The sequence below is a fragment of the Elephas maximus genome, chromosome 3 (genome assembly GCF_024166365.1).
Source record: "Elephas maximus indicus isolate mEleMax1 chromosome 3, mEleMax1 primary haplotype, whole genome shotgun sequence".
NCBI classification, from domain to species: Eukaryota; Metazoa; Chordata; class Mammalia; order Proboscidea; family Elephantidae; genus Elephas; species Elephas maximus.
The window spans coordinates 88130314-88144760 of record NC_064821.1 but is presented as its reverse complement, the minus strand read 5'-3'; the positions used below and the strand labels follow the sequence as shown (position 1 = coordinate 88144760).

Here is a 14447-nt window from a genome sequence, read left to right as displayed (position 1 = left end):
GTATCAGACATGCTCAGTAGCCCAAGTATCTTATTGGGACGGCTTTAGCATCATATCTAAATACTAGATTTACTGTACTCGGTATATATCTTTGCTCCAGCTTGCCTCATCATAGGGTTCCTTTCCCCAATTTCCTCATCTCTGTCCATTCTCGTACCGACACAAGCTGCTACTCTCAGATATGTTCTTGTTTGGTCCATGCCTGACTGATCACACCATACATTAGACATGCTACGCCCCTGAAGGACTGCTTACATATTTAGGTTTTCTGCTGATTCTTGGGTTCAGTATCAAGTGCTTCATCTGCTGCTTTCTTTCCTACAGTTCTCAAGTAGTGTCACTTTTGAGAGTATCTGTTCAGTGCACACCAGGAAATATTTGCCCCTCAGTCTTGACTGTCAGGTCTTCATTGAAGGGGAGGCCTTCACATAGAGCTGTGCTTTGTGTTACCCAACAGGTTTGCTATTGTTTTTTCTCTCTCCACTACTGTATTTTACAGAAAACCCACCTAGTGCCAAGCAACCCTCCAAGATGCTGGTCATCAAAAAAGTTTCCAAAGAGGATCCTGCTGCTGCCTTCTCTGCTGCTTTCACTTCACCAGGATCTCACCATGCAAACGGGAACAAATCATCAACCATGGTCCCAAGTGTCTATAAGAATCTAGTTCCTAAGCCTGCACCACCTCCTTCCAAGGTATGATTTGGAATCAATATAAGAACTTTGTAAAACAGGAGTTTGAATAAATCAGGGGAAAAAAAATGTAGTGAATAAATTTTCTCCTGTTGAGTGATTCCACATATCTCCTATATGTGTGTAACACTCCCCTGGCTCCAGATTCTGCACTGCTGTGGACTGGATTTTCAGCAGGTCTCTCAGGCTCTTACCTTCCTCTCATGAACCTGCTCCTGCGGATTTGCTGCTTCCACGAATAGCATCAACATTCATCTGATTACTCAGCTGCATACCTTGGCTTTTTTTATTACTCGTTCCCCTCAGCCAAGCAGTTACAAAGTCCTGTCAGTTATTCCCTCGGTGCTGTCCCAGTTTAGGCCCTTGTTATCCCGTCTGTGTGATTGTAGTGTACCTTCTGTTTTCTCCTCTCTATGTTCATCTTCCACATTAACTGTGAATGGCTTCTACTCTGCCATGCTTTGAATATCCCTTCCTAATCCCTTCAGTGGCTCCAGACCATTTATAGCAAGGGTCATTTGTGTTTTTGTTTTTAAGGGTTAAATAATATTTTATGTTTTACTGGCCACATATAAGTCTTTGTTGTATAATATGTTCTTTTTCTTTCTTTTTTTACAATCCTTTAAAAAATGTAAATGCACGTTCTTAGCACATGTGCCCTACAAAAACAGGCCTAAGGCCGATTTAGCTTGTGGGTCGCAGTTGGCCAACCTCAGATATTATGATACATTGTCCAAACTCTTTAGCAATGATTCTGACTCCAAACCATCTTTTACATCTTACGGCCTGTCCCTTCTTTCTCTTGTCTGGGGAATAATTCATCTCAAACTCATGTCACCTTCAAGCTCATGTCACCCTCTTTGAATTTTTATAGTCCATACATGTGTAGATCTAATTGGTCCTAATTAATCCTTATATCTCTATGATTGCATAGCACTCTGTGTCTCTTATCACATTAACTACACTTTTTTTGCATCCATTTGTTTCTTCAACTGATAGTAACCTCCTTAAGGGTGGGATAGTTTTCATATCTTTTTCTTATTTGTATTGCTACCACCCTTACATAAGCATATAATAATTGTTTGAATTCCAGGTACTGTAAGGAACAAATAATTAGAATTTACTGTGTCAGTGGAAGAAAAACCAATGAGCTTTCCACTGTGTTTGGTATTTCTGAGCAATTCAGAGAAGTATAATATCAGTTGTGAGCTTCCATGAGCTGATAGTCTAATTGAGATGACAAGATATAACAGTATAATTAGGCGATTATTATGAAAAAATAATAGATCCTAAAGTTAAAGAAACAGATTTAATCACAAGCAGATCTGGAATAACTAAATTATTTGAACAATACTTATACAGTTGAGAGTTGCAAGATTGTTCAGACTGTGACCATCAGGGAAAGTTTTATAGAAAAACTGGAATTTCAACTGGTCTTTGGAGGGTGCCCCAGATTTAGATAGGCAGAAAAGAATCTGGATGGTGTTGGAGATCATAATAGAAGAGGTCAGCAAATAAAAGTTCTGAAAGCAGAAGGCACTAGTCATATTTGAGGGATAGTGAATGAACCATTTTAATTACTCTCGGTAGCACTGGAGTTTGAGAAATACCAGGGCTGGAAGCCATCATCCTAGAGGTAATGATTGAAGCTTTCGGGGTAGATAAGATCTTCAAGGGGAAAGGATAGAAAAAGAAGAGTAAAGAATGGGAGAAGAAAATTTGGGGAAAATACTTGTTTTGGAACAGAAAATGACAACCTAATCTATAGGACTCAGCAGTTGTAATTCAGGCATAGGGGAAAAAAAAAATGCTATCACAGAAATCAAGGAAGGTTAATTTAAAATAGCGAGGAGCATTATCAACACTTTTCAGTTGATGTTGGTAAGTTGAGGAAAATAAATGAGAAAGGGCTTTTGACCTTAACAGTTGTAAAGCTTTTGGTGACCTTTGAGTTGGGGTTTCAGGAGAGTGGAGTGGTGCTGACACAAGATTACAGGGGATTATGGAATTATGTCAGTGGAAGTGGAGGTAGCGGCACCTTCGAGACTTGACAATAAAAGGAAAACTGGATATAGGATATAGGTGTTGTTAAAATTAAGTGAAAACCCAAACCCATTGCTGTTGAGTTGATTCCAGCTGATAGCAATTCTATAGGACAGAGTAGAACTGCCCTATAGGGTTTATAGTGCCCTGGTGGATTTGAACTGCCAACTTTGTGGTTAGCAGCCATAGCTCTTAACCACTATGCCACCAGGGTTTCTAAATTAAGTGAAAGGATGAAGGAAATCTGTAGGAAGAGGAAAAGGAGTTTTTGGGGGACAACTTGAAAGATATTAGAGAAAAGATAATTAAAAGGTCATAGGCCAAGAAGAAATAAGTGAGAATAAAAGTGAATGATAAGTGGAGTTATCTTTCAGAAGGATTTAAGGCACTTAATCCTCTGATGTAGAAGAGGAAGAATAAAAGGAAGAGACAGTGTAGCATGGAGGTTAAGAGCAGGGCTTTGGAGCAGACAGATTCCATTTTGCCCCTTTGCAGTATGCCCTTGGGTAAGTTTCTTAACTTCTTGGTCTGTTTCTTCATCTGTAAGATGGAGATAATAAAACCAGCCTTTTAAGAATTTTATGAGGAGTAAATGAGAAAATTTTATGAAGTACTTAGAACTGGCATATAGTAAGTGCTAATATGTGGTAGCAATATTAGCAACACACCGGCACACCTTATTTCTCTAGTTTCTTAAAGTTCATAAAAAGTTTTCATAGATTTTACTCGATTTGAGATGTCTGCAAGCATCCCGTTAGGCTATAGAAATTACAAAAATGACTAAGAAAATGTCCCTGTCTCCTTAAGGATCTAAAAATTTTTTTGAGGGTAAAGAAGTGACAAGGATCAAAATCAGGATCCAGACCTTAAGATCAGTTTAGTCTTCTTGTGTAGGACTGAGTCAATGGTAGAATGAAGATAGGAAAACTAGTGTAAAAGCTGTTCTTACCCTGTAAAAGGTAATAAAGCCTGAACACGGATGATGACAGTAGGCAAAGAGGAGAGAAAATGATGGCAGATAGTGAGAAGCAAATTAGATGGAGGAGGAAAAAGAGGACACTAAGCATTCTTCCCTGGGAAACTGGGATAACTAGAACCATTAACTGTAGTGGAAAAGAAAGAAAACCGTATGTTCAGCAAAAGTTGATGAGTGTGATTTTTGGTACCTTGAATGTTAGCTGTTGGAGGAAGGAGAGGTGAGATTTCTAGTAGGCAGATGTTTGTCATTCGTTTTTTTTCTCAAAGAGTTCCAACAATTATCTAACATTGAGTACTGTATTAAACACTGTGTATCACTAGAGGCACAGAATAATACATGGCTTCCAGTACCAGAGAATTCACTGTCTAAAGCAAAAGGTAATGGTGCTACTCTGTCTGAAGAGGGTCCTCAGAGCCTTTATAGACAGTGTCTTATCTGAACTGGGTTTTGGAATGGCAAAGGAAAGGGAACTACCATTTGTTGACGTCTTACTTTGTTCCTAGACCTTTACATATAATACAGGTGTGCATTGCTTAACCTCCCTTTGGGCAAAAACCAACTGCATATATGTCTGTGATCCCATAGGGTTATAATAGAGTTCAGAAATCCTAATCAGAGAACTGGACTTAGCTCTCATACTTTGCTGAGTATGGAGATCTGTCTTACAATAGCTCTCTGCCTTGTCCCCAGGGCCACAGAGGTAGGGAGTCCAGCCCCCATCCTTGGCTGCCTGTCTCACTGAGCTCGCCTCAGGCAGGAACTGCACAGACTTTGCAGGGGAGGCCTAGGAGGGTGCCCCACTGAGGCCACTGCCCCACTTAGGCTCCTCCCACAGTGGCATTCACGGCTGTTGCAGGAAAGGTGACCAGGGCAGGAGGTGGAGGAGAGGCAGCCAGGGCTGGAGGAGTTTAAACTGCATTAGGTGAGGCAGGGAAGGGCAGGCACAAGGAAGGAAGCAAAGGGAGCCTGAGCATGCAGGCCCGAAGACCAGGCAGCAACTTCTGGCAGAGCCAGAATTTTCACTGAGTTCCTTAGTGTGGCTGCAGCATGGGTGCCAGGCCACCCGGTGACCATCCTGCACTCCTCTCTGCTGTATAGTGTTCACATAATGTCCGAATCACATAGTGCCCCATTTCACAGAACATGTGGACGTTAAGTGATGCATAACCTGTTTATCATTTCATCCTCACTCCAATCCTGGGGTGTGTGGTGGTGGTGTTAGGTACCGTGGAATCGGTTCTGACTGATAACAGCCCTGTGTACAACAGAACAAAACACTGCCTGGACCTACACCATCTTCACAATGGTTGCTGTGTTTGAGCTCATTGTTGCAGCCACTGTGTCAGTCCATCTCATTAAGGGTCTTCCTCTTTTTTGCTGACCCTCCACTTTACCAAACATGATATCCTTCCCCAGGGACTGGTCCCTCCTGATAACATGTCCGAAGTACACGAGACAAAGTCTGGCCATCCTCCCTTCTAAGAATCATTCTGTCTGTACTTCTTCCAATACAGATTTGTTTGTTCTTCAGGGAGTGTATGGTATATATTCAGTGTTCTATGCCAACACCATAATTCAGAGGTATCAATTCTTTGGTCTTCTTTTTTGTTGTCCAGCTTTCACATGCATGTGAGGTAGGTAGGAATACCATGGCTTGGGTCAGGAGCACCTTAGTCTTCAAAGTGACATCTTTACATTTTAACACCTTAAAGAGGTTTTTGCAGCAACTTTGCCCGATGCAATGCATCATTTGATTTCTTGACTGCTGCTTCCATGGGCATTGCTTGTGGGTCCAAGTAAAATGAAATATTTGACCACTTCAGTATTTTCTCCATTTAATGTGATGTTGCTTATTGGTCCAGTTGTGAGGATTTATATTTCATGTTGAAGTGTAACCATGCTGAACATCTTTGATCTTCATCAGTAAGTGCTTCAAGCCCTCTTCGCTTCCAGGAAGCAAGGTTTTGTCATCTGCATATCACAGATTGTTAAGAGTCTTCCTCCAATGCTGATGCCATGTTCTTCTTTATATAGTCCATCTTCTCGAATTATTTGCTCAGCATACAGATTGAATACGTATGGTGAAAGGATACAACCCTGAAGCACAAGTTTCTCCTGAGTCTGTGTACATTCTTTCCTTACTGTGTTCTGCCAGTTGACCTGCATGTCCCTCAAGATTATGATCCTTGGCCTTCAAGTCCAGTAGTTCAGTCATGATGTCTGAGTAGCTTCTGTAATCGTTCTCCCTATGTGCTCTACTATATATGAGTATACATGCAGCATTTGCAAATATCCGTGTAGAAGTATCCACAACCATGCCCATATTTGTACGCAGGTGTACTCCCATATGGCCTCACCCACATATTTAGCATACGTATTAGCCTATGTATCTGCTTACAAATTGATTGTTAACTACTATTGTTGTAGGATTGTATATATTACAGCATTTACTCTAGTTGCCCTTTATTCTTGCATACCGCACAGTGTCTTCCTTTGTGTTGGTTGCTTTGTGCTAACTTCTCCCATGTTGTATATTGCCTTTCCTTTCACCAGAATTAATTTTTTTACTGTCTTGTTAGTGATTTTTTTCCTCCCTCCCCTCCCATCCCTGGTAACCATTGAAGAATGTTTTTTTGTGTGTACATCTGTTCTTGGCTTCTATAATAGCCTGGTACAGTATTTTTCCTTTTGTGATTGAGTTATTTTATTCAGCATAATGTCCTTCAAATTTATCCATGTTGTGAGATGTTTCACAGATCCATCATTATCTTTGCGTAGTATTCCATTGTATGTATGTATCACAATTTATCCATTCATCCATTGATGGACCCTTAGTTTGTTTCCATCTTTTTGCTTTTGTGAATAATGCTGCAATGAACATAACCCACTAACACACTGCCGTCGAGTTGAACAATGAACATAGGTGTGCATATGTCTGTGTGACAGCTCTTATTTCTCTAGGATATATGCATAGGAGTGACATTGCTGGATCATACGGAAATTCTATTTTTAGCTTTTTAAGGAAGTGCCATACCATTTTCCATAGTGGTTGTACCCTTTGAAATCTTCTGCTCAGCTCTTTTATTTCATCATTTTTTCCGTTTACTTTAGCTACTCTACATTCAAGGGCAAGTTTCAGAGTTTCTTCTGACATCCATTTTGGTCCTCTTTTTCTTTCCTGTCTTTTCAGTCACCTTTTGGCTTTCTTCACATATGATGTCCTTAATGTAATTTCACTACTTGTCTGGTCTTTGGTCATTGATGTTCAGTGTGTGAAATCTGTTCTTGAGATGGTCTCTAAATTCAGGTGGGATATACTCAAGGTCATACTTTGGCTGTTGTGGGCTTGTTTTAATTTTCTTCAGTTTCACCTTAAACTTGCATACAAGTAATTGATGGTCTTTTCCACAGTTAGCCCCTGGCCTTGTTCTGACCGATGTTGACTGAGCTTCTCCACCTTTTTCCACAGATACAGTCAATTTGATTCCTGTGTATTCCATCTGGTGAGGTCCATGTGTATAGTAACCATGTATGTTGTTGAAAAAATGTATTTCCCACGAATAGGTCGCTGGTCTTATAAAATTCTATCGTACAGTCTCTGATGTTTCTATCACCAAAGCCCAATTTTTCAACTACTGATCCTTCTTGGTTTCCAACTTTCACATTCCAAAATTGTCAATGCATCTTTATTTCATGTTTGAACAATTTCAGGCTGCAGAAGTTGGTAGAAATCTTCAATTTCTTCATCTTTGGCATTAGTGATTCATGCGTAAATTTGAATAATAGTCGTATTAACTGGTCTTCTTTATAGGCATAGGCTGTCATTGACAGTGGTGTATTTCAGGATAGTTCTTGAAATGTTCTTTTTGACAAAGAATGTGACACTGTTCCTCTTCAGTTTGTCATTCCTGGCATTATAGACCTGCCTTGGTCATCTCGTGCCTCTATAACAGAAATACCACACGTGGATGGCTTTAATAAAGAGAAATTTATTTTCTCACAGTAAAGTAGGCTAAAAGTCCAAATACAAGGAGTCGGCTCCAGGGGAAGACTTTCTCTGTGGGCTCTGGAGGAAGGTCCTTGTCCTCAGTCTTGCCCTGGTCGAGGAGCTTCTCAGGTGCCGGGGCCCTGTGTCCAAAGGATGCGCTTTGCTCCCTGTGCTGCTTTCTTGGTGGTATGAGGTCCCCAACTCTCTGCTTGCTTCTCTTTCCTTTTATTTATTAAGAGATAAAAGGAAATTCCCTTTATATTGGATCAGGGTGGTGACCTGAGTAAGGGTGGTGTTACAATTCCATCCTAATCCTCTTAACATAAAATTACAATCACAAAATGGAGGACAACTACACAATACTGGGAAGCATGGCCTAACCAAGTTGACACATATTTTTAGGGGGACACAATTCAATCTATGACAGACCATATGATCGTCCAATTCAAAATAACCAGTACCAGTCCATTTCAGCTCACTAATGCCTAGGATATTGATGTTTATGCATTCCATTTCATTTTTGATGATTTCCATATTCCCCAGATTTATACTTGGTACATTCCACGTTCCAATTACTAACGGATGTTCGCAGCTGATTCTTCTCATTTTGAGTTGTGCCACATCAATAAATTAAGGTCCCCAAAACTTTGCTCCATCCAGGTCTTTAAGGTTGACTCTACTTTAAGGAGGCAGTTCTGTTACCAGTCACCAATCTGGCACAAAGGGTCCTTGTCTTTTCCCAAGTAAGAATACATGCAAAAGACAAACTTTATCTTCAGCAAGCTTTATTTTGCCTGAGTCAAGCAAAAGGAGTTAGTGGAGGACTAAGCCTCTCCAAAAGACTTAACTAGAAAAGGGAAGCAAGGCAAGGGCTTATATGTCTTCTGTGGAAACAATACAGTAGTGAATATTTAGTGGGTTTCTTTCAAGGGGCAGGGTACTTCTCAGAATGTTGGTGCATGTTAATTAGGTTACCTGCTCATCCCAAGATGGAACCCGGTGTATTCAAGATGAAGTCCCCTCTGCAGCCCTTGGCATCACTTATTATGGGATATAGTGCAAGTGCACTGATCTTTGGTACTACATCCTCATCTTCAGAGGGCTAAGGAAGGTTAAACAGCGGTCACACTTTGTTCTTCTGCCCATGCTGAAGCCTGTAAAAGGGAAAGGGACTAGAAAAAACGCTAAGAAGGAGGTAGTAATTCAGGGGTTGTTTCAACCTTATCTTGTTGACAGGGTGTGGTTCATGTTTACCTAACTTCTAGATGGTAATCTTTAACAGCTCTTTTGTTCTGCCAGCACAGTTAACCCAATCTGCCTCAGTTCTTCCACATTTGTATTTTGAGTGCCTTCCAACCTGAGGAATTCATCTTCTGGCACTATGTCAGACAGTATTCCACTGCTGTTCATAAGGTTTTCATTGGCCAGTTTTCCAGAAGTAGATTTCCATGTTGTTCTTCCTAGCCTGTGTTAGTCTGGAAGCGCTGCTGAAACCTGTCCACCATAGGTGACCCTGCTGGTATTTGAAATACCAGTGGCATGCTTTCTAGTATCACAGCAACACACAAGCCACCACAGTATGACAAACTGACAGACGAGTTGTGGAATGTATAGAATTATGTAATGTGAGGTTACATAGCTAATAAGTGATTGGAGTAAGAACTCTTCACCTAGGTCTACCTGAGTTCAAACCCAGGGCTCTTGTCCACTGCCCCAGAATGCCTCACATCTTTAAAGATGAATAGAAGAAAGGAAGTTGAGAATTTAGACTTTTGAGTCAAACTTGACTGAGTTGGAATCTTTATGCTACTCTAGGGTTATATGCATGAACAAGCTATTTAATTTTGATAAATTTGTTTCCTCAACAGTAAATTGTGGTTAATTATAGTATCTTTGTCACAGGATTTTGGTAAGCAAATGAAATTAAAGTGTAAAAAGTACTTGGAATATAGCTCCTGGCACATCGTAAGTATTCAGTAAATGGCAGTTTGAAAATAATAGATGAGTTTGTTTAGGGAGCAAGTATGTGGAGCATTCTGGGTGGACGGAACCATCGTTACCAAAAAACGGAGGTAAAAACACACCATGTTTGGGGAGGGACAAGTGCTCGGTATGGCTGGTGCTTGGAAAGTGGTGCGAAGTAAGATAAAGCCAAGTTATGGAGCCCCTTACAGAAGTTCTGGAGAGGTTAGGGCTAAAGATACAGTTTTAGATATTGTCTACATAATTTTAACAAGTTAAACTGATTAAACAGTTACAATTAACTAGTTTTTCTAATGAAGTTTACCTAGGAAGAGATTACAGCAGCAGAAGAGCACTGAGGCTAAAAACCTGTAGAATGCCTACATCCAGTGAAAAGTCTGAGAGGAATTCAGGAGGTAAGAAGAGAACTTAGAGAATGAAGCATCAGGGAATTGAGAAGGAAAGAGGGAGGGAAAAGGACAGGTTCAAAAAGGATGTGAAATGAGCAAGTATCTCTTTCTCCAAAGAAGACATGTTTGACAGATAGCGTTTGAATTTAATACAGGGACAAGAATCTTGGCTATTTATGAAACCATGAGATGTTTTAGAATGGGGACAGAGGTGAGTATTTCAGGGAATTAAGTACTATAATAAGGAGTACTGACCAAGTGGAAAACAGCAGATACTGACTTACTCACAAAAAAATTGGCAATAGAAGGATGGTAGATAAAAGATGAGGGAAAATGGTTGTGTTTGCCCCCTGTTCCCCTCCCCCCAACTTGAGTAAGGTAGCTTACTTAGCACATTTGTAGATAGAATAGAAAAAATTATTAGAGAGGAAGAGATTGAATATGTGAGGGAGAAATAATTGATAAATTCACAGAAGAGAATGAACAGATGTAGAATGGGAGAAACAGAATAGGGAGCTATCAGAGGAACTTGAGGTACAGAGGAGGGAATTGGGGAAAGTTTGGGTCCAATTTTTTCAGACTTCTCAGCCCAGTAGTAGAAGAGAAGATCATTTGAAGGGGAGAGAGTTGGGATGAGTTGGAGTCTGACGGAAAGGGGAAGACATTTAAAAAAAAACTGGTTGATTTACAGTTCACTTTAGTGGATTTTAAAAAATACATTCATCTAATAAAAAAGGGCATGGTGCATAATGGTTTTCTTCAGTGGGAAGCCAGCTATACTATAGTGTTGAAGAGTTACTGAAGATTAAGTTGGAATAAAATGGGCAGAGATGTTGGTATCCTGTTGGATATAATGCTGTCTAATAAACCTGCCATAGTACTGTGTCAGAAGCCCAAAAGTTTGGGTGCCCTGAAGTGGCAATGTTAAAAGAAGGACAAGGCATCTGGTGAAAACAGTCACGAAGCCATAAATAATCTTTGATAGTTAACTTGATAAATCTTTAGATTTTCATCAGTATAAGAAAATAAGTGAACCTTCATTCTGGTTGGGTCATTGTCTCTTATTTGCTTGCATAGTGTCTTTGGAAACATTGTCTCTCTTATTTGCTTTCATGTTCTATTTGGAAACATTACTGGATGAGTAACTTTGGACAAATAGCATAACTTTTTCTTATACTCACCTTCATTCTTTGTAAAAAAAATATATGTATGTATTAATAATTATATCTGATAGCATTATCAAGATACTATGATAAGCATCTGGTACATTGGTAGATACTCAGTAGATAACCTTCCCAAAGCCTGCAGTGTCCTCTTTAATACTCCTCAACTAAGAAGGCACCCAGAAAAAGGATTCTTTTCATTCAGACCCTTCTTTTGTCCTGGAGCTCTCTTGGTTCTAATTCTTCAGTTCTGGAAAAACGGGTAGAAGCTTCTCACTTGCTTCAGCCCTCCTCCATTGGCCTGCCTCATCTTTCTTGATCTCCTCAGTGCGATTGAATCAGAAAAACAGAGTATTTCAGTTATACTGTTCCAGCTGTACTTTGCTGCTGTCATAGTTGGGGCCAGGGCCAAAGTGGCAGAACGGATCCAGACTCCTTGGTGCTGAGCAAAAGAAGGGCCTCTGGGCTAAACCAGGATTGTGCAGCTATTTTACATTTCCCACCCTGGCCTGGAACTAGCTTCTTTCCATCAAAGTTCTGGAAAACAACATTTTTCTTTTAGTTTTGTGGATTACCTGGGTATATCAGAGGTTAACAAGCCTACCATTAAAAAAAAAAAAAATTGGGGAATAGGTAAGTTTGGGCAAATGTTGTATTTGTCCCTCAAATTCACATGCCAGTTAAATGCTTTGAGAAATAGCATAGTAAAGAAACCTGTTGAACTTTGCTCACCCCAGCACCTCCCAGGCTTATTGAACTAGAGCTCTGTTTTTGAAGAATACTTATTAACATCCCATGGCTCTTCTGGTTCCCATCTGCCTTTTTCCTTCAAGTGCCTAACCTCAGAAAGAGGTTGCATACCTCCCAACTATGTTGAGACAGGTAAGCTCTGGGAACTTGTGTTCCTGTTTCTTAACATCTCACTCTTTGGTTTATGATCTTTTTAACTGAACTTCTGTTCGCATGCTTGTTTGGACTGATTAGTTCTTTTTTCCCTTGTAGCCCAGTGCATGGAAAACTAACAGAATGGAACACAAATCAGGATCCCTTTCCTCTAGCCGGGAGTCTGCTTTTACTAGTCCAATCTCTGTTACCAAACCAGTGGTACTGGCTGGTGGTGCAGTTCTAAGTTCTCCCAAAGAGGTGAGTTGAGGGTCAAGCAGAACAGCCCTTTCTAGACGTGCCATCTCCCATTTACTTATCCTAAGCTATACAATGTGACATGTATAGTCCTATCTATCACTTTTGTAGCTGAGCTTAGCTGAGAATTATTTCTTTACCAGTGCTTCCCATTACCATCCAGAGGTGGGCAGTAGCTGGGTGGGATAATTGCTGTGTGATAGAAGAGTGTCAACCTGTATTATCCTGGCATTCTGTTAGTGTCTTTAGAAAGATTAAAGGAGGTGCTGTATTAACCAGGTTCCCTGGGTGGCACAAATGGTTAACATACTCAGCTGCTAACTGGATGGTTTGCAGTTCAAGTCTACCCAGAGGTGCCTCGGAAGAAAGGCCTGGCAGTCTACTTCCAAAAAAGTCAGGCGTTGAAAACCCCATGGAACACAGTTCTACTCTGACACACATGGAGTTGCCATGAGTCAAAATCAACTCCATAACAGCTGGTTTGGTTTGTTTTTATATCAGCCAGTCTTGACTGTAAAAACCATGCATGCAAAGCCGAAGTCTGTTGAAATTAAAAGGATTGTTTTGATAATAACAGAGTGATAAACAGGTTCTCGAAAACCCCTAGAATCCCAGTTCCTGCTCTTTGCTGTCAGGAACAGACTGTTTGTGGTATTTGTTCAGAGTCCCTCCAGCACCACCCCTCCTATTGAGATCAGCTCTTCTCGGCTGACCAAGTTGACCCGCCGAACTACCGACAGGAAGAGTGAGTTCCTGAAGACTCTGAAGGATGACCGGAACGGAGACTTCTCAGAGAACAGAGACTGTGACAAGCTGGACGATGTAAGAGCAGAGGGATTTTCAGGGACAGCATAGGGTGAGGAAAGGAAGGGCTTTGCCATTGTTTTCCTTTGTTCTATGTCTAGGGTTTTTTTGTTAAGGGAGAAAAGTATGGCAAGTTTTAAAATGTGCAGAGATTTTTTCTGTGAAGTAAGAGCCTAGTAGAGCCTTTAGGAAAGTGAGCTTAAACCTTTGTTCAGCAGAAATTTCAATGACAGATATCCTGGGACTCAGTGTGCTTGGTCAAGGGCAGCACCACCGTAAAATCTTGACTTGGTCAGTGCTGTAAGAAGTAGGTAAATTACAGAAGCTTTTATTAGTTAGGATTATATTTAATTGCAATAAAACAAATTTTTGACAAACAGCTATAAAACAAATAAGAGGTTTGTGTACTGCAACAGAAAGGTTAGAGGTGGGCAGTCCAAGAGGGCATGGCAGCTCAGTGGTATCACTAGAAAATACATTAAATTTTGTTTTGTTCACGTTGTATTAGGATGGTTATGATCTCTAAGCATTCTATCTATGTTTTATTTATGGAAAAGATGTCTGTCCCCTTTTTTTGTTTTTAAAGCTTTCTGAGAAAGAATACTCAGCAATTTCTACTTAGACTTCATTGGTCTCCTGTCACATGGCCACTCCTAGCTGCAAGGGAGCCTAGGAAAATAAACTTTTTTTAGCCGAGCACATTGGTTCCCCTGTCAAACAATGAAAGTTCTGTTAGTAAGAAAGAACAGGGAATGGATAATACATAAGTATCTAGTAGTTTCTGCCACAGGTGACATAACCTGAAATTCAGAAAGGATGGTTATCAGTTGGTGTCCTTTGGAAATCTTAGCAAGGTGAACAAGACCTCATTTTTAAGTCGAGAAACAATAGGGACAGAGGCTGTCCTCTGGAAAGCATTTTTCTGGTTCTGACTCCTCAATCTTGTGGATTGCTTATCTGGCGACAAAGAATTGTTAAACCAAGAGCTTCCTTCCTTTTCTGTTATGGCAGTTGGAGAACCGCAGTACACCTGAACCAAAGGAAAATGGAGAGGAAAGCTGTCACCAGAATGGCCTTGCTCTCCCCGTAGTGGAGGAAGGGGAGGTCCTCTCACACTCTTTGGAAGCTGAGCACAGGTGAGTGAGAATCAAATCACAGGGCATGCAGCATACGGCCTGCAAGGATCTTGGACATAATTGAGAACACATGTCAGATCAAGCCTGGTATAGAGAGAGAAGTCCAACAAGCACCATACCGTGTTCTCTGTA

The 14447-nt window shown here is 40.6% G+C and overlaps 1 protein-coding gene across 2 annotated transcripts in view; it reads left to right on the top strand.

Moving 5' to 3' along the window:
* Positions 1–14447, top strand: part of GPBP1L1 (GC-rich promoter binding protein 1 like 1) — a 60941-nt gene that overhangs the window by 43949 nt on the left and 2545 nt on the right. For both annotated transcript variants that reach the window (XM_049879162.1, XM_049879161.1), the window contains exons 7-10: positions 500–693; positions 12238–12378; positions 13039–13197; positions 14191–14315. In XM_049879162.1, the coding sequence (XP_049735119.1) occupies positions 500–693; positions 12238–12378; positions 13039–13197; positions 14191–14315 (619 nt within the window). The remainder of the gene's footprint in view (positions 1–499; positions 694–12237; positions 12379–13038; positions 13198–14190; positions 14316–14447) is intronic.